At 40.5% G+C, this 19,683-nt stretch overlaps 2 protein-coding genes across 3 annotated transcripts in view; both read left to right on the forward strand.

Moving 5' to 3' along the window:
• The window catches only part of LOC103406213 (wings apart-like protein 2), an 82,439-nt gene that overhangs the window by 52,006 nt on the left and 10,750 nt on the right, over nt 1–19,683 (forward strand). The gene's annotated exons all lie outside the window — the stretch shown is intronic.
• LOC103435038 (heat shock 70 kDa protein 15-like) lies at nt 7,413–12,519 on the forward strand. 2 transcript variants are annotated; one of them, XM_029108390.2, is made up of 10 exons: nt 7,413–7,684; nt 8,412–9,599; nt 9,732–9,959; nt 10,073–10,168; nt 10,256–10,477; nt 10,921–11,115; nt 11,198–11,344; nt 11,460–11,609; nt 11,687–11,817; nt 11,975–12,519. In XM_029108390.2, exons 2-10 carry the CDS (start codon nt 8,430–8,432, stop codon nt 12,201–12,203), a joined length of 2,568 nt encoding a protein of 855 aa, XP_028964223.1. In that variant the 5' UTR covers nt 7,413–7,684; nt 8,412–8,429; the 3' UTR covers nt 12,204–12,519. The 2 variants fall into 2 exon arrangements, with proteins under 2 accessions (XP_028964223.1, XP_028964224.1); XM_029108391.2 differs by having other exon boundaries at nt 7,413–7,679.

Raw genomic sequence — 19,683 nt, forward strand, 5'->3', positions numbered from 1 at the left:
ACAAGGCCAACCGATCCCTCTTCCATTTTCACGTGAAAATTGGGTGGAAATTTGGTGAATTTTGGGTAAAACCGTACAAAAGGAGGCGCATGGGTTGGGTTCCATTCCGCCACGATTGGAAGCTACCTCTTCCAATTACCATCATCAATAAACTCCCCTCAATCCCACGAACAAAGCCCAAGCAGTGGTGGAGGCGTCGGAGCTCGTATGGAAGCTGAATCGAAGCACACCATTTTCTGCGGTTCTGGTAGGTTCATGGAGAATTGAGGCTTTTCCCGGCCAAATTGGCCTTAGACATAGGTATGAAAATTACTCCCCTCATTGAGATCTACATGAATTAGTTGAATATTCCTGTGAGTCAGGGCAGCCAACCGCCACGTGCAGCAGTGCATGGGCTGAGACCCCACCTGCCCTTTTTAGACTAATTTAGATACACTGATTCCTTATGTGAAGTCTAATTGACGAAATCTCATCATATGGCTATAGATTTGATGGAGACCTCCACTTAGACATTATATGAATCGACAATCTGACCGTTGGATCGTCACCAAACTCTAATACATTATAGAACATAATATTTTAGGATAACTGGACTGACGGATTGGGAATCCGATGTACGGATCTTTCCGAATTAGATTTCTAAGTTGGTAAAATTAATTATTAACCGCCACCTAATTCTAGCAATTGGCAGAGATCCAACCGTCAGATCATGAGGAGATTTTAGTATGTTGTTCTTTGAGCATAATGTGGACCTTAGGAAGTTACGGATCTAGATTATGATATACGGATCTTCCGAATTAAATTGCTAGGGTGTGGACCCCACCGTTGACTTTTGGTCAACAGGTCTTGAAACATTTGAATTACTAAAATGAGTATTTCTAGAGACTCGGTGAAGCTTTGCGGACTTGTCTCGGTGAATGCCTTTAATATATGTGATATGGTGATTACTCGATTCTTAATATTAATATCCTTTGTGGATATGATATAGTTTTATAGACTGTTTTATGTTAAAATGTGATTTGATTCATGGATTGGGAATATTTTTGGAAAAGTGATTCGAATTGCATATTGAAATGTTTTGTAAACTGAGGGCTAGTAGTGGAATATGACCCTGCTTAGTTAATCCGCATTGGGGGGTCACTGCCTATTTGATTACTTTTTTAAGTGTGACTCTGGTTGATTAGTCCGCATTGGGGGGGTCACTAATGGTCTTGCTTGGTTAATCCGCATTGGGGGACCCTACTATATATGGTCCTGCTTGGTTAATCCCCATTGGGGGACCCCACAATATATGGTCCTGCTTGGTTAATCCGCATTAGGGGGTCACTAGTGGTCCTACTTGGTATATCCGCGATGGGAGCCCATACGTATTCTAGAGGTGATGATGATTAGATGTACTTGATACATTTGATTGGCGCTCATATTTAGTCTGGTTCCGTTGAGTGGTCCAGAACCTGAGGTTGTTGGATTTCGTAGAGTGGTCTGGAATCCCCTTATTTGGAGAAGTAGGCTTGGCCTAACAGTGTCATTCTAGCCTTAGTTTTATATATATTTGTGACAATGGTTTCGAGAATCTTGTGAATTGATTTAGAAAAGATGTTGGACGTTTGGGTGACTCTTTCAAGATTTTCTACGATTCGATTATGATTTCATCAAGTATGAATTTAGAAAATATGGGAATGATTGTCATTATTTAGACCAGATTAATTATTTAATGTGGCTAGAGAATGGTTTTGTGCTTCATCGGTTCTTAAATATGACGTATGTTGTGAATGGCGATGTGATGAGACATAATGATTTATATGTTGGATGGAAGAGAAATCATGATTTTCATGGGGGTTTGTTATGTAGCCTGAGTCCAGGAATGGCATGTTGTCATGTTATAATAAATGATGGAGGAATGCTATACTTTTCTGCCTGAATTGAGTGTGGTAAACCTTTGATTTTGTGAGTGGTGAACTACGAATTGCTTGATCCCTATTGAGGGTACGTAGGCAGTCTAACGAGAAGGTTAGATGCAGCCATAAAGCTTACGAAAAATTATTATGAAATTTGAACCTTGAATGGTTTTATTTCATGTCCTAGAAGCAGGGTATATTGGATGTTCAAGTATTTAGTGACGTCACATGTCGATTCTGGGCATAGGTCAGGGTCGGGGCGTGACAAGTGGAGTGGTAGAGGTAGCGGAATTGTCTAAGTGTTGATAAGGGAATTGGTCTTCGAAGAAAATGACATCCGTGGAGACAAACACTTTTTGAAGATGAAGATCAAATAGTTTATAACCTTTTTTACCATAAAGATACCCTAGAAAAATACAACAACATGCACGGGGATCAAACTTGGAAGGTTTTTTTGCATGAGTGGATGCAAAACAAAGACAACCAAAGACCCGTAAGTGTGAGTATTTGGATGGTTTGTGAAACAACTTTTCATATGGTGTTTGCCCGTGAAAAATGGGTGTTGGTGTACGATTAATGAGATATGCCGAAGCAAGTATGGCGTCCTCCCAAAATCGTTGAGGTAAATGAGCTTGGAAAAGCAATGCTCAAGCAACATTGAGCAAATGTCTATGCTTGCATTCAGCGAAACCATTTTGTTGTGGTGTGTTGACACAACTAGTTTAATGGATGATTCCTTGTAAGGCATAAAACGTGTCAAGTTTAAACTTGGGACCATTATTACGACGAACTATTTTGACTTTAGTGTTGAATTGTGTTTCAACCATATGAATGAATTGGGTGAGAAGCCCCTTGGTGTCAAACTTATGTTTCATCAAATAGATCCATGTGCACCTAGTATGATCATAAAAAATGGTATGGAAGTACTTGGCACCGGAAAGAGAAGACACTTGGTAACCACCCCAAATGTCAACATGTATCAATTCGAAACATGATGTGGTAGACATGGAAATTTAAGAAAAAGGCAACCTTGTTTGTTGCCAAAGGGCAAATTAAACATTGACTTGTCTCACAAGTTTTATTGGAGACAAAAGGAAATAACATGGTAACTTTATGGGATGGGTGTCCTAGGCGTTGATGCCAAAAGCTGGAAGGAGTGGTTTGGACGGCATTGCATGTTCCTTTCTTTGGTGGATCAAGGTAGTAGAGTCCATCCCATTCATTTCCCGTCCCAATCATCTTCCCTAAGCATAAAGTCCTGTATGACACAAAAATGGTGTAAGAAAATCGTAATGGAAAGGGAATCATAGGTTAATTTGCTAATAGAGATTAAATTTAACTTAAAAAGTGGAACACAAAGGACGTTGTCAAGAATTAGGTCAGGAGAAAAAATAACTTGGCCAACATGAGTGACCGCGGCAAGGGATCCATTGGGTAACTCAACGGTGTGATTTTTAATGGGCCTTGAGGACGTACGGGAGTCGAGGCTGCAAACTATGTGATCTGTAACACCACTATCCAAGATCCAAACATTATTCTTGCCATGATGTATGAATGAAAAAGCTTTACCTGAAAGGTCTTTGTGATGTGAGGAATTACCAACGTGATTAACAAAATATGATTTGTGCTTATTCAACATTTGGAGGATTTGTTTACAATCTTCTTGAGAGAATGGAAAATTGGACATCACCTCTTTGTTGGTCATAACAACTTGATTTCCCTTGGAAGAACGACTTGGTTCGATTTCTGCAGCTGCTTTTCTTTTGCGGCAATACTCATATGAATGGCCTTTCCACCTACAAAAAGTGCATTTGAGATAGGCACAACAGTTATTTGTGTTGTGGTTCGTCTTGTTGCACTTTCCACATCGTAGATGACACGCCCCGACCCTGATATGCCCTGAATACTAGGATAGACACGTGTTGGCCAACACTTGAGGGTGACGAAAGTCATTAATTGATACAAAAGCTAAGAATAAGAAGTAATTAAGGGTTATGAATTTAAATACAATGAGTTAATAATTTATGAACGTGTTCAGAGCCTACAACTAACTAGAGCTCTAAAAGAATTAATATAAAATTGAATAAATAAGAGGATGTGGGTCCTACACCAAGAGGACTCGAATATGCCAATGCGAAAGCGTTGACGTTGGGATTGTATGCCTCGATTCTAAATCCTGAAAAGGGGCGCAAAACAAGGGTGAGTGGACCAAGTTTATATACATACATAATACAAAAACAGTTATAAACATACTAACCCCCAATGTTTTAATAATGAAAACTACTAGCGTAATAAATGATAGGTATCTCTGAAAACCCTAGCATGCCATAAACATCTCAAAAGACATATCACAGAAAACATCATGGAAACCAAAACATCAATAGTCTCACAGATTGTCTCGTAAGCGCGGTGTGCTGCCAGTAGGATCACTGAATAATAATACTCTCAGCCCAATGCCTGCACCTAAGTCTCTGTGCCCGTAGCCAGAGATAACTCCCTCCCGGCCCAATGCCTATCTCCATGTCCCTCAGCCTTTCGCTAGGGATTATTTCTCCCGGCTTAACTGCTAACACCATATCCTCGCCCCAGGCGGCATAGTGTCCATTGGGTACGCACAAATAGTTACGCCTCTCAAAATAATCACTTCATAGTATAAAGTCATCCATCGTCTATACTATAAAGAGGGGTTTCGAAAACATGTTCTAGCATCCTATCGTAATCCATCGGATAGTATACCAGTTCATGGTTTTTCTAGAAAATACTATATATTAAAATATAGCTCAAAATAGGCCAACAATTAATTCCTCATCAAAAACACGAGACGAAAATCAACATATTCAATAATCATGCTTAACATAAAATCAAATCATAAACTCGTAAGGCATGCTATTCATTTATGCAATTGAACTATAAAATCATGTAATTTTAGAAGGGGTCCACTCACAGTACTTAGCTACCAAAAATTGGGCCACTAGCGAAGATGGAAATGTCACAATAATTGCCCCTAAGCACATAAATAGCACATTTAGTCAAACTCTACTCAAACGATTTAATTTGAGAAAACGGACATTGGAAACGGATTCAGGACGTCGAAATTAGCCTAGAAAAGGTCTCGGACGAAAACTGAAAGTGAACCTGAAAGTCAAAGTTAATGGTCAACTGTCAACGTTGACCAGGTCAAAGGTCAACGGGTCAGTCAATTGGGTTAAACTAGGTCAACGGGTTTTGGGCTTGGATTCGAATTAGGGTTAGGTCCAAAAGCCCAAGAGTTTAGAGATTGGGCTTAAAACCCTTATCAGAAAATGGCCCAAGGGGCCCTATTTGATTTAAAACAAATTAAATAAAAGAAAATGGGTTTTGGGTTGGGCCAACTGCCAGAGGCTCTAAAGAACATGGCCCGAAAGCCTTTTGAGCTTTTAAATCAATTAAAATCAAAATAAAAAGAGAACGGGTTGGGTTATTGGAATGGTTCACAACGGGCCTAAAGCCCGTGGGTTTTGAAAATGGCATGAAGGCCTGATCTCGCCGAGAACGAACACCGTAGAACGGTCAGAGGTTCACAACGACTTCTACAGCTCCGACTGACTGAAAACGAGGGTCCTAGACTCCGATCTAGGTACCAAACAAAAGCACAAGGTGAGAGGAGAAGTTTACTACCTTTGGTTCGCCGTAGAACGTTCGGAGGTGACCAGAAAATCCTTCGACGCCCAGGGTTTCGCCGGAAATGGGTGTGCCTTCCCCGGAGTCGATTTTGTTCTAAAACCTTGTAATTTAACGAGATAAACTTAATAAATCTCATTTAAACTTCACACTAGAATGAAAAAGAAAGGTAAATCGAACTTACCTAACTAGAAAATTGAAGGAATCTCGCGGAGAGTTCCGAGATTCGCTGCCCTCATAGCCACGGGAAAGAGAGAGAGAGAGAGAGACGAGGTTTGATGATGATGGGTTTCCTCAAGCGGGTATGCAGTTAGGTGTGTGCGTGTGTGGTCATGGGGAAGAGATGAGCGAGATGAGGGTTTCAAGAGAGAGGAAAGGGAGTGTGCAGAGAAAGAGAGAAGAAATAAGGGGTTACGAGGTAGGAGACATAGAGAGAACATGAGGGTTGATAGGGTGCTGCCACGTGGCAGCTCAATTGGGTAAAGGAATGTGGACTAAATTGATAATTTCGTTTACATTTTGGGGAACAACGAAATTATACATATAATTGGGGGTTGGGGTGTTACAATAGACCACCTTTTTCGAATTCCGTCTCTCGACCTATACCCTTCACAGTGAACACAACAACTTTTGGTTGGGCAGTGCTCTTTCCATTTGAGACTTCGGCTTGCCTCTCATGGCGAAGAACAAGTGAATAAGCCTTGTTTACACTGGGCAAAGGCTCAAGAAGGAGAGTATTGCTATGAATGATAGAGTAAGATTCGTTCAAACCCATGCGAAACTTCATCGTCTTTTGGGTTTCAATGTAGGAGGCGATCTCCTTCTTCGTGTCACAGCCACAAGTCGGGATAGAATAAAGCACGTCTCGTTCATCCCAAGGGCTTTTCAGTTTGGTGAAATACGAACTAACCGTCATATTGCCTTGTATGCAGTCATGAATCTTGTTTACTATGTGAAATAATTGGACAATGTTCACATGAGAAAACCTTTCTTGTAGGTCCAGCCACATCTGTTATGCATCCTTGCACTGTATGATGCCTTAGAGATTTCCTTTGACATGGAACCGAGTAACCACGTTTTCACCAGGTTGTTGCATCAATTCCATTGTTGTAATTCTTCAAAGTGTTCTTCACTTGGCTTCTTGATCCCTTCATCAACAAACCCTAATTTGTTTTTTACCGTCAAGGCCATGGTCAAGGATTGAGCCCATGTACTGTAGTTATCTTCCACAAGAGGCTGTGGCACAAGTATTGCACCAGGTTGATTCGAGTGATGGAGGTTAAGTGGGTGATTGGGATTTTCCAACTTTTGATGCGAAGTCATGCCTGAAGAGGTTGACTTGTCTAATTTGTCGCCTATGGCTATGTTTGCTAGGGTTTGTGTTTGTTTCTTTGCTTTTTATTTTCCCAGATATCGTTCACTCTGGTACCATCATAAGAAGCATAGATTTGAGGAATGAATTTCCGTATATATTCATCAAACAAGAATTACAGCTTTATATAAAGACTACCATGATACTATCCTATTCTATTGCCTACAAATAAGGCTAATTAACAACTAGATACTATCCTATTCTATTGCCTACAAATAAGGCTAATTAATAACTAAATAGGAAAGTAAATATCAATACATGATATTGACTAATTAATCTGAGATTCCTTTGTTAACATTAAAAAATATATAACATGTGAAAATTATAAAAACGGAAAAGAAAAAAAATGAATTTTAACAAAAAGTTTTCGGTACTATTTACTTTAATGAAAAAACATATTTTTACATTAAAAAATCAATCATAATACTATTCACTTATTTGATCGTTATCGTTAAAATTCAAAATTTTTAAACATTTTCATTAATTTCAAAAAAAAAAAAAAAACCCTCATCAAGTTGAGCATCTCTCCTCTTCTCCGCCCCTCTCGCGCGCAACCTTTTCTGTTTCTCCACAAAAGCGTTCCCGCAGAGGCTTCGAGAAACCCTACCGAAGCTCTTTCTCTCTCGCAACCTTCTCCGTTTCTCCACACAAGCGTTCCCGCAGAGGCTTCGAGAAACCCTACCGTAGCTCTCTCTCTCTCCTCCCTCTCGCTCCTCGCGTCCTCAGACTCTCTGTAGATCTCCTTCGAGGTACGGTACGCTCCCTAAAACCCTTTGCATCGGATCAGATATCTATGTGAAAATGTTGTTAGATCTGATGTAGATTTTACTGTTTCCCGATTTGGATATTTTACTCTGGGTTTAGCCTCCGTGGGGTTTTAAGTGTTGAACTGCCTCACTTTCTGCTTCGATTCAATTTTTTGCTTAAATCTTTTGGGGTGTCTATATTTGGGTTTGAGCTAGATTCGGTGAATATATGATTACATTAGTTTGAGCAGATTCTGGTAATTTGATAATCATGGGGTTTATAGACTGCTTGGGTGATTAGCGTTGGTTGGAATTTGCAATTAGGATTGGTTAATTTTAATTTTTTTTTAAAACATTATTGTTTTGTATGTTATGTAACTTTAATGGGGACAGAGGGGTTTTTATCCAAGATTTGCGGAGGTTTAATTTGTGGTCTTATTTTTCTGTTTCCTTTAGCTACTGTATTATTTATTTCTGATACTGTAATCACCGTGAGGACGGTGAAGATATTCATCGTCCGATTTTTGGTTGTTTCTATGATTGAATGGTAGTTTCCCTTGTGCTTTGTTTGAACTGGTGTTGTTTATTTGGAATTGAGTTTCAGTTGTTTAGTGTATGTGGGTTCTTGCTTGATTTGGAATTTCAGTTTCAGTTGTTTAGTGAATGTGGGTTCTTACTTGATTTGGAATTTTAGCTTCCGTTGTTTACTAAATGTGGGTATTATTTATTTTCCAGACATAAAATTCTGCAAGGATGAGTGTGGTGGGGTTTGATTTTGGCAATGAGAGCGGCATTGTGGCCGTAGCCAGGCAGAGGGGTATTGACGTTGTGCTCAATGATGAGTCCAAACGTGAAACTCCGGCCCTTGTTTGTTTCGGTGAGAAGCAGCGGTTCATTGGGACAGCTGGGGCTGCTTCCGCATTGATGAACCCCAAGAACACAATTTCCCAGATTAAACGCTTGATTGGTAAGCAATTCTCTGATCCTGTGTTGCAGAGGGATATCAAGTCATTGCCTTTTGCTGTTTCTGAAGGGCCTGATGGATATCCATTGATTCATGCCCGTTATTTGGGAGAAGCAAAGACATTTACACCTACCCAAGTTCTTGGAATGCTGTTTTCTGATCTGAAAATCATAGCTGAGAAGAATCTCAATGCAGCTGTTGTAGATTGCTGTATTGGGATTCCAGTGTATTTCACTGATCTCCAAAGAAGAGCTGTTATGGATGCAGCAAAAATTGCTGGATTGAACCCTCTTCGCTTGTTCCATGAAACTACAGCAACTGCTTTGGCTTATGGTATTTACAAGACGGATTTACCAGAAAATGACCAATTGAATGTTGCCTTTGTTGACATTGGGCATGCTAGCATGCAAGTTTGCATTGCTGGTTTTAAGAAAGGGCAGCTGAAAATATTGGCTCATTCCTTTGACCAGTCTTTGGGAGGTAGGGACTTTGATGAAGTACTGTTCCACCACTTTGCAGCAAAATTCAAGGAAGAGTACAAAATTGATGTTTTACAGAATGCAAGGGCTTGCCTTCGCCTTCGTACCACTTGTGAGAAGTTGAAGAAGATGCTTAGTGCAAATCCTGTGGTACCCTTGAATATAGAGTGTTTAATGGAAGAGAAGGATGTTAGGGGAATTATTAAGCGGGATGAATTTGAGCAGATTAGTATTCCTATTTTGGAACGTGTGAAGGGACCTTTGGAGAAGGCCCTTCTTGATGCACAGCTTTCAATAGAGGACATTCACACAGTTGAGGTTGTCGGTTCAGGCTCTCGTGTTCCTGCTATAATCAAGATATTGACAGATTTCTTTAAAAAGGAGCCTAGGCGAACTATGAATGCAAGTGAGTGTGTTGCCAGGGGTTGTGCTTTGCAATGTGCAATTCTTAGTCCAACATTCAAAGTTAGAGAGTTTCAGGTGAGTTTAACTCTTGCTTTGTCTGTGAATTTGTTTCCATTAGTTGAACCAATCTATATATTGTCTGACCTGCTGGCTTTTGCAAAAAATTATGTTTTGTTATTAACTAATGCTATCCCATTTAATATGAAGGTTAATGAGAGCTTCCCATTTTCAATTTCCTTGTCCTGGAAAGGTTCTGGTCCAGACGCTCAGAATGGAGCAGCTGAGAACAACCAAAATACCCTTGTTTTCCCCAAGGGAAATCCTATCCCAAGTATCAAGGCCCTTACATTTTACAGATCGGGCACTTTTTCAGTTGATGTGCAGTATGCTGATGTTAGTGATTTGCAGGCACCTGCAAAAATCAGCACATATACAGTGAGTGGCAGAATGAATATTGGATCTTAAACTTGTGCCCTCTAATTTCTCTCAACGCTATTAGGTCATCTGCTGGATATTTCCTAACATTCTACTACACTATACATGTGCAGATTGGTCCTTTCCAGTCTGTTAAAAGTGAGCGAGCAAAACTAAAGGTCAAGGCTCGCCTAAATCTGCATGGGATTGTGTCTGTAGATTCAGCAACTGTAAGATTGTTAAAAGCATTTTGTGCTTCTAGATGTCTTTGGTTGATTATCTTTCTAATTCTATTTGTTTTTCTTCACATGCTGTAGCTTTTGGAAGAAGAAGAAATTGAGGTTCCTGTCACAAAAGAGCAAACAAAGGAGGCTGCTAAGATGGAGACAGATGAGGCACCCAGTGATGTGGCTCCCCCAAGTACCAAAGAGACTGATGTGAGCATGCAAGATGCTAAGGACACTGCTGATGCTCCAGGTGCTGAAAATGTTGTTCCCGAGTCCGGGGAAAAGCCTGTGCAAATGGAAACTGATGCGAAGGTCAGTTTTCATGATTCATGTGTTTTTTCCATTTGTAATTTTCCTGGACCGCAACATTTGTTTTTTTTTTTTTGGGGGGGGGGGGGGGGCAATAGTGTTTAGCTACTCAATTTGAGTCAGCTATATGTGGGACTAAGGAAATGAATGACTTATGCCTAACTTTCTACGCTTTGCTTTGATATAGTCCACTAGTGCTAAGCTTTTCCGTGATCATTCTTTTCATGTTCAATCACGTTAACAACAGGGAAGGGTTGTCAAAAGTCATCATAATCTTTAACTTATATAATCTACATTTAATGTCACCACAGAGAAGATAAGGGATGATGGACTGTACCAAGTGTTGTTTAAAAATTCAGTTTTGGAATGGTCAAATGTTATCAGTGGTTTTATTTGGTTCTATTTGTGGGTTCTGTACTCTTAATGTCTTGGTTTTTGCAATGCAGGCTGATGCTAAAAAGATAAAGGTAAGGAAAACAAACATTCCTGTGACAGAGTTAGTTTATGGAGGGATGCCACCAAATGAAGTGCAGAAGGCAATTGAGAAGGAGTTTGAAATGGCCTTACAAGACCGTGTTATGGAAGAAACAAAAGACAAGAAAAATGCTGTAGAGGCATACGTCTATGACATGAGAAACAAGGTAGTTTGCTTGTATGTTCGTGACACATTTTCCTTTTTATTTTACCATTTTTTTTTACTAAATTTCTCTTTTGTATTGCCAGCTCAATGACAAGTATCATGAATTTGTCACTGAATCTGAGAGGGAAGCGTTTATTGCTAGACTTCAGGAGGTGGAGGACTGGCTGTATGAAGATGGTGAAGACGAAACCAAAGGAGTTTACATTGCCAAACTTGAGGAGCTGAAGAAGGTGAGGATTTTCTTCTTTTAATGTGTTTTGGTGCGAAGTTCTCTATTTTCTCTTGTCCAACTTGATGTCGTTGGTTTTGATTCTTTTGAGCATTGGTGATTTTTTCAAATTTCAGCAAGGTGACCCCATTGAAGAGCGAGTCAAGGAGCATGCGGAGAGGGGAACAGTGGTTGATCAACTTGCTTACTGTGTCAATAGTTACAGAGAAGCTGCAGCATCAAATGATGCAAAATTTGAACACATTGATCTGGCCGATAAACAGAAGGTAAGGGACTCGATGAGCTGTCTTCCCCTTCCCCAGTCTCCACCTTTTCAACTCACAATATTCTTTGTGTTGTTTAGGTATTGAATGAGTGTGTTGAAGCCGAGGCCTGGTTAAGAGAGAAAAAGCAGCTACAGGATCTGCTCCCCAAATATGCCAACCCAGTACTCTTATCAGCTGATGTGAGACGGAAGGCTGAAGCAGTTGACAGGTACTATTTCTTGCATTGATAAATTTGTTTTCTTTGGTTAGTTGACGAACTGGTTGTCTTAGACAACAAGAACCTATTGCTTATTCATAAAGTCTTTTGGAAGCCTTTGGGATATCTGACAGTGGTAACCTTTTCTTATATCCACTTTTGTTGACAGGTTCTGCAGACCGATAATGACGAAACCCAAACCAGCACCAGCCAAGCCAGCTGCTCCTGAAACTCCACCAACCCCACCTCCTCAGGGAAGTGAGCAACCTCAGGGGGGAGATGCAAATGCCAATCCTGGCCCCACGGAGAATCCTGCTGATGGCAACAATGAGGCCCCACAGGCTTCTACAGAACCAATGGAAACCGACAAGCCAGAAGCTCCCCAAAGTTCTGCGTAGTTCTGTAGAGTATCCGCCTTTCTATGTTTCTTATGGCGTTTCGGTTGTTCTTATGGTCCGGATTTGATTCGTTAGCATAATACACTTCCATTTTGAGCCTTAAAACACAGTTTGGACGGAGAGGGAGAAGCCCGTGGTGTGCTAAATAGATGATATACCTGTAGGTGTAAAGCCTTTTATCTGCTTGTGGTCTGTCAGTTTTTAATTATTGGTACAATCGGTCTCTAGAATTCCGGATTTTTTGAAGAGAAATTTTACCCTCGGGGTCTCTTTCCCCCCTTATGATGGGATGGAGACCGATACGTTTTCATTCTAATCTTGTTTTACACGTCATTGATACTCTTTTTTCCTTTATCTTTGAACTTACCTCCAAAATTGCTCGATATTGTTCTGCGAATTTTGCATTGATGCTCGAGGACAGGATTTGAAATTTATAGTAGCATTTTGTTGGCATACGAATATATGCGTCAAGGTTCTTCGTCGATGCAACATTCAGTGCGCTTTCATCGTCGCCCGGTGGAAGTGTGGGTTTAGGTCTGAGCCTGGATTTTTTATTTCCGTTCTCACCGGCAATGATGATTTCTGTAGTACTGAGTGATGAGATGAGAATTGTAGCAGGAACTTTGAAGATGGAGCACGCAGTGGATGCTAGTAAAACTACATTTTGTATCTGAATTATCTTTCTAATAGAGATAAGATCCACCGTTACAAGTAGGTTTAATCAGAAGTTGGTGATCATGTTTCTATAATAGGGACAAGGCTACCTATAGAACGGGAACGCTCATTAAGAGATTAAATTGTTACAGCGGTAGATGGTGGTTGTATTAACAACGATTATAAGGGATGGTTGTAAAAATAGTGGTTGAGATGTAGAGATGGTGGAGGTGGTAGCGGTCATGTTGAGGGTGGTTGTATTAACAACGATTATAAGGGATGGTTGTAAAAATAGTGGTTGAGATGTAGAGATGGTGGAGGTGGTAGCGGTCATGTTGAGGGTAATGGGTGAATTTGGTGATGGTGCGAGATGGTGATAGTGGTAGAAAACAATATGCCCAAGGAGAATTGGTATACCCCCAACCCATTTCAGGCTAAGTCGGGCATTTCGTCTTCTAAATGGTCAAACCATTGCAGCTTGCCACTCATGAAGGATGAGGCATGGATGCAATGGGTCAACGAGCTTGAGCCCACCTTCAAGCAGAAGTGGATGAACAATGGAATTTATGAACTGATAATGCCCTCGGGCAGGGTCGTAGATGTTACCCATGACTGGGCTCCTCATTCTAGCCTGACTGTTGAGAGCTTGGGCAGCTCTGGTCCTATGATTCAATTGGAATATAACTCTGCGACTTTTAAGAGTTATGGAACTCCTTCACGAGTTTTATGCCATTTGCCAAGAAGGAATTTGGCCCCTCTTCCTCCAACGCCAATAGAGACCAAGAGCATATGTACTTTGTACTGTATTGGCTCAATAAACACGTCTTCCCAAACAAGTCCAAGGGAGTAAAAGTTGAATGGATCCCTCTGGTAGAAGCACTACATAACTTCGACGATGTGGCCATGGGCCTCTTCCTTCTCTCTCATCTCTACCATCTCCTGTATGAGATTATACCAAGGGTGAACCATTCGAAACCAACCTTAATGGTCAAACTTGGATGATTTAACTGTGGCTTTAATGGTATTTCCCTGAGCTTCGGACTCCCAACCTTGAATTCCCCAAGGGTGATGCTCCTACCCGAATTCTAGCCAAAGGTTCTCCAACCAATCACTCTACATTCGCTGTCTGTAGAACTCGAGCAAACTTGGATTGAGGAACTTCAATGTTGAGAAGATACCCCTAGTTTTCTGACCAAACCTTTCAAGACGTCTTTGGATAAGACGTTAGTCCCTTCTGCAGAGAGAGATTTATCAGTTGTATCCAACAAAATGACATAGCTTGGGGAGTAAGGAGTGACCGTTATAAGCGCGAGCTGGAGGTTTACCACTTTAATTTCTGTGCTAGACAATTGGGGTTTAGACAAGCTATCCCGGTGTCCTTCTTAGACTCTGTTCATTACAGTACCTCCTATCAATTTCACTCTCCATAAGAAGTCACATTCCGAGCTGCCTGACGAAGTCTCGAGGTACTGAGCAAGGTTGCCCGAAAGCCCATGGCCCTGAACTTCGAATGCACTCCAAGCTTCTCATCTTGGTGGTAAGCAAAATGGACTAAGAAGTATAGAGAAGACCTGCATGAAGCTCATGACCGCCTCTTCAAGCAACTATCCATCAAGTCTTATCCAAAGCCAAATTAGCTTGAAGATTGGAAGGAAATGATTCATCAGAAGAATCAACTCTTTCTGATAGGTACCTCTTACCTTTAACTTGTAATTTTATGGCATTTTCATGAATCTGCCCTCTTCTAATCCTTTCCTTGGTTTCTTCACACTTGCAGCCTAAGGCAACCCCGTAGAAATGGACGTCGGGCAGGATGAAGAGGTTGGGAATGCCTTTGTCCTTCAAGAAGCTGCAGCTGAGGTAAAGAGACAAGGCGTTGGAGCAGGTGGGGATGTCTCTGAGCCACTTGGAGACTTAGAGGGTAAGGTTGAGTGTGTTTTGGAAACCCAGACCACACGGCAGACAAGGGTAACGGTAGTAGAATGTTTAGAGTCCGAGCCCAAAGAACGACCTCAGGCTCAGCTTTCCATCCCTGGTCTGCGGGTAACCCCTACAAAGAAAAGAACAAGGGCACATGCCGCTAACTCCTCCAAGTCTTCTGCTTCTGTAGCTGAGGTGGGCATGCGTAGAAAGAAAACAGAAAGCCTTCAGTAAGTGAATTTTGTTTCAACCTGTCTTTCTTACTTGCATTTTGTGTTTAAGAGCTAACAACAACATTTAGGGAGCCTATAGTCCCTAAGATCCCCGTGGTTTTAGAGGTAATTAGCCCACGAGCTTCTCTTCATCCAGCAACCATTACGGAGGAGCTTCTTCATTCTAGTCAAGATCCTGCTCATGTATAGAAGTACCTTTACTTCTATCTTCTTTTCCATAACTTAGTTACTGACACTTGCTCTTTATCTTTGATATTTATAGGCCTTTGGTTAGGGTTCGGGCACCATTCCTCCTTCTCCAGTTAGTGGGAGTGATCCCCCCCCCCAAGCAACCAGGAGTCACTACCCCTCCTTCCAAGGCCTTGGGCTCCATTCAAGTATATTGACTTTTCTCATCTTACCTTCCTTTATTATGAATTGTAGTCATTCTCTTAACTTTATTTTTCTTGGTTTTGCAACAAGGCCCTGAAGAGGACTTGATCAATTCTCCTCCACATATGGTGTGCAAGACAGAACTTCCTCAACCTTCTTTAGCTTTTGGGGTTATAGGGATTCTTATCCCTAGGCCTAAGAAGAAGATTAAGACCACCACTGCTCCTACAATCATCAATGTTCCCCCTTATCGGGTTGCTCCCTCTGTTGATACCTCCTCGATTGCTACGCCCTCTAAAGAAGCTGGACCACTGCCTTTTTCTCCCTCACCTATTTCCACAACTGCAGCTTTACCCAAGCTTTTTAAAGAGTTCAGGCAACTCAAGACAAAGCTGAAATCCTCAAGGCATCCCTCTGAATCTTATGGTTTTCAAGAGCAACACCGAGTCTTTCAAAAGTGGGTGAAGATGGACTTCTCATCTTCATTTAGCCTCAAGGCTCTTCATGTCATAGAGAAGGCCACAACATATTTGTTTAAGGTTGATCAACTATCAAGAGTTCAGCATGAGTCATTTCTCTCATATTTTGAGAACTTGAGGCTTTTAGGGATCAGCATCAGAGAGCTAAGAGGTAAGCCAATTGAGTAAGGTGCTTTAAGGAGAAACAATCCAGTATTCCACTCATATTCAATAGTTGGTGGATAAAGGTTCAATGACAGAGGAGAGGATCAAGGTGGTGATAGAAGAGCAACTTGCTGTGCTAAAGGCTGAACAAGCGACTCTCCTTGGCACACTCAAACAACAGATCGAAGAAGTGAAAAAGGAAAATCTGGAACTAGAACATGCTGAGTCTCAACTTGTTAATAGCAACACTGTTTTGGTCGAGTCTACTAGAATTTTTACAATTATGCAGACTTACTACTCCAAAATAATCACTCTGGGTGAAGATGTAAATTTGTTAGGTTAGGGCCGTTGTAACTTTCTTTTTATGAAATAAAATTATTCTTTGCCTTTATTTGTTTCACTTATTGCATAATATTGAAGTTCTTACTGCACCATCTAACTTAACTTTTCTTTGAAATCACCAACTCTCTTCAATGTAACAATCTCTTATATCCCAGAGAGTTGGATGATATTTATTTAAAAACTTAGCATTAACTGGATGTCTTTCCTCTAAATCAGTAAAGTAATATCCTGCCTTATCCAGTGCTTGGCGAATAACAAAAGGTCATTCCCAAGTAGGACTCTCTTTCCCAAAGCCTCTAACTTGAGCGCCTAAAGGCTGAATTGTGTTCCATAATAACTCTCATTCCTTGAAGGTCTTTAACTTTACCTTCTTGTTGGATGCTCGGGCAACAGCTCTCCCTTTCCTGCTTCATCTCACTTCCATACAATAACAATCTTTTGATTAAGGACCTGACTGCAACTACTTGGTCATTTCTTCGTTGTTCTAATATCACTGGTGTTGGGGAGTTAGGACAATATGGGGCCCATCCCATTCTCCCTTGGTGAGGAATAATCCTTGTTCTATAATCTTTCGGGCTGTCACCTTAGTCGGGCAGCCGTTCTTATCAGCTCCTAAGCACTAGAGAATCCCAATACTTGGATTATAAAAGCTGGCTTCTTCTACATTGGCAATAGGGAGGAATGGTCGTGACTCAGCGTCCACCATTTCCCAAAATCCTGGTCCCACGACTCATTCCTTATGGTAAACTGCTACTTGGTGTAGGGTGTAAGGCATAAAGAAACTCTGATGAATCCAATCTCGGCCTAGTAAAGCTCCATAGGTGGAAGTACTATCGACAACGAAGAAGGCTGGCATGATTTGCTTGGAGCCCAAGTCAACCTCCAGGGGTAATATCCCATGAGTTATAGTGATGGCTCCAGAGAAACTGGAAACTATTAGATCCATGGGGATGAGATCCTCCTAACTTCTACACACATTTTTCATCTGCTTATATGGTAACACATTGACCGTAACTCCTTCATGAATCAAAACCCTTTTGAAGGGCACTCCTTCCAGATGAGAAGTTACATAAATAGGCTCAAGATGGTTGGCTAGGGTCAAAGTCGGGTGACTGAAAACCATTTTGTCTAAATATACTCTTTCGGGCTATTTCTTTGTGAGCTCGGGCAAACCTATTCTGCCCGACTCCTCTTTTCCTATTTCTTTAACACTGACATGTGCCATCATAGGTTCTTTTGGCAACATCAGCTCGGGCAACCTTTCTTTCCGAGTTATGCCAAAGTTATGTGCCTACAATAGGTTTTCACAGAGAGTATCAACCAGCAACGGTGGAGGCATTCCTCTCTCAAGCCAGATAATTGATGCGAAAATTAACTTAACACACAAATTTAACCATCTTTTGACAATTGTAGTATAAGTAGGGATCGTTCTGGACCGGGGATTAGGAGGGCTTGCCAATAACCTCTAAACTAACTCAAAAACGTAAAACTAAATTTAAAAACACTTAACAGGACTCACAAGACTCAAAGCAAACTTAAAATACTCAAAACAACTTAAAACAACCAAATAAACTTAAACTAGACACTAGGAATGACTTTGGACGAAAATTGATTTTTACTTGAATCAAAACATTTAAAAACACAAATTAAAACAGATTTGAAACACTTTGAAACAAGAAACTAAAAGGGGGGTTTTGATTTAGAGGAAGTTGTAACAAACAAACAAGTATGAAAAACTAGACAGATTGTAAAATAAAATTGAGAAATAAGATGATGGATGGGATAGCTAAAGGCTTTTTCTCCACACATGATATGTATGCAAACAACTCGATTTCCAGTTACTACTTCATTGAATTATGAATGACAATGCTCGAAATTAACCGTGACATCACTAGTTAACTCTCAGATTTTCCTTATTTTATTGGATTGGATGACATCATTCGACAACCCAAAAACATTCTTCAAAAGTTCCCTACATGACATCATAATAGAGATACAATCAAAGATCATTACGTTTAATGAAAATCATAAGCATTGACAAAGCACTTGCAACTATGACATCATGTCACTCATGCTAGGAATTGAACTTAATGCGATCGTTTATAAGCGACCTTCACTACATGTGAATATAAGTTTGTAACGATTATGTGAAACTTCCTTAGCAACGGATTTATGCATGCCAATTAAGTGTCGACCCTTAATTAACAAATACAAATAAGTTATCAATCAAATAGTTAAGCCAATTGCAATCACGATTCAAGAGTTCATAACTGGAATTTATCAAATTATATTGCACACATAATCATGGCTTTGAAATCACCCCTAGCCAATAGGGGTTTAGACTCTCATATTTACAACAAAACGAAATGAAATGAATTTAAACATTAGAAACAAAAGAAAGAAAACACCTAAACGCTCCAACAATCCAAGTTGGACAGCAAGCACGCCCAAGCACTTTCCTTCCCTTCCTTTGCTACGACACAAGGTGTTGGTGAGTGTTTGAAGGTTTGTTTGTATGGAGGAATAGATGTGAAGATGAATGGATGTGTTTGGATGAAGGTTATGTTGAAATGGGAGTGAATGATCTAACTAAGTATGAACTAAATTTATGTTACACACACTTCCTTTTATAGAGGAAGTGCATGGCAATGGAGGGGAACATGGAGTGGTGTAGCAATTGAGTGCAATGATGCATGAAATCTGAAATGATGGAGGGAACAAGAAATGGTGTAGCAATTGAGTGCAATGATTCAATGTAATGATGCATGAATTCTGAAATGATGGAGAGAACAAGGAATGGTGTAGCAATTGAGTGCAATGAGTGGTGTTTGAAATGATTCAAAGGTGAAAGTGAAGTGATGATGCAAAGCATGGGGGTAAAATGGAGTGGTGTTGCAGCTAGGGAACATGAATGATTGTGCACATGGTAGAGAAAGGAAAGGAAGGTGGAATAATGCAACAAATGAGTCAATGGAGGGAACATAGATGATGATGCATAACATAGGAATCCAAAGGGAGTGCAATGGTGGTGCACGACAATGATGGAAAGGTGAATGGTGGAGGGACACCCCTTTGTGGCTGAGCTCTTTATCCTTCTTACATTAATTCTTCTTTCTCTTTAACACATTCCTAGCCACTTTAGTCTTTAATTTCATCCATCCACCTTGCTCCATGCATGTGCTATTCATTCCAAGCCCAAAACTACTCCAAAATGCACCAAAATGCATCTTATTGCTTCATAAGGCCTATAGACCTACAAACACACGAAAATAGCTTAAAATACATAATTAACTAAGAAATAACAACATAAATTCATGAGAACAAGCTAACTCAGTC

Source organism: Malus domestica, chromosome 09 (assembly GCF_042453785.1).
Source record: "Malus domestica chromosome 09, GDT2T_hap1".
Lineage (NCBI taxonomy): Eukaryota > Viridiplantae > Streptophyta > Magnoliopsida > Rosales > Rosaceae > Malus > Malus domestica.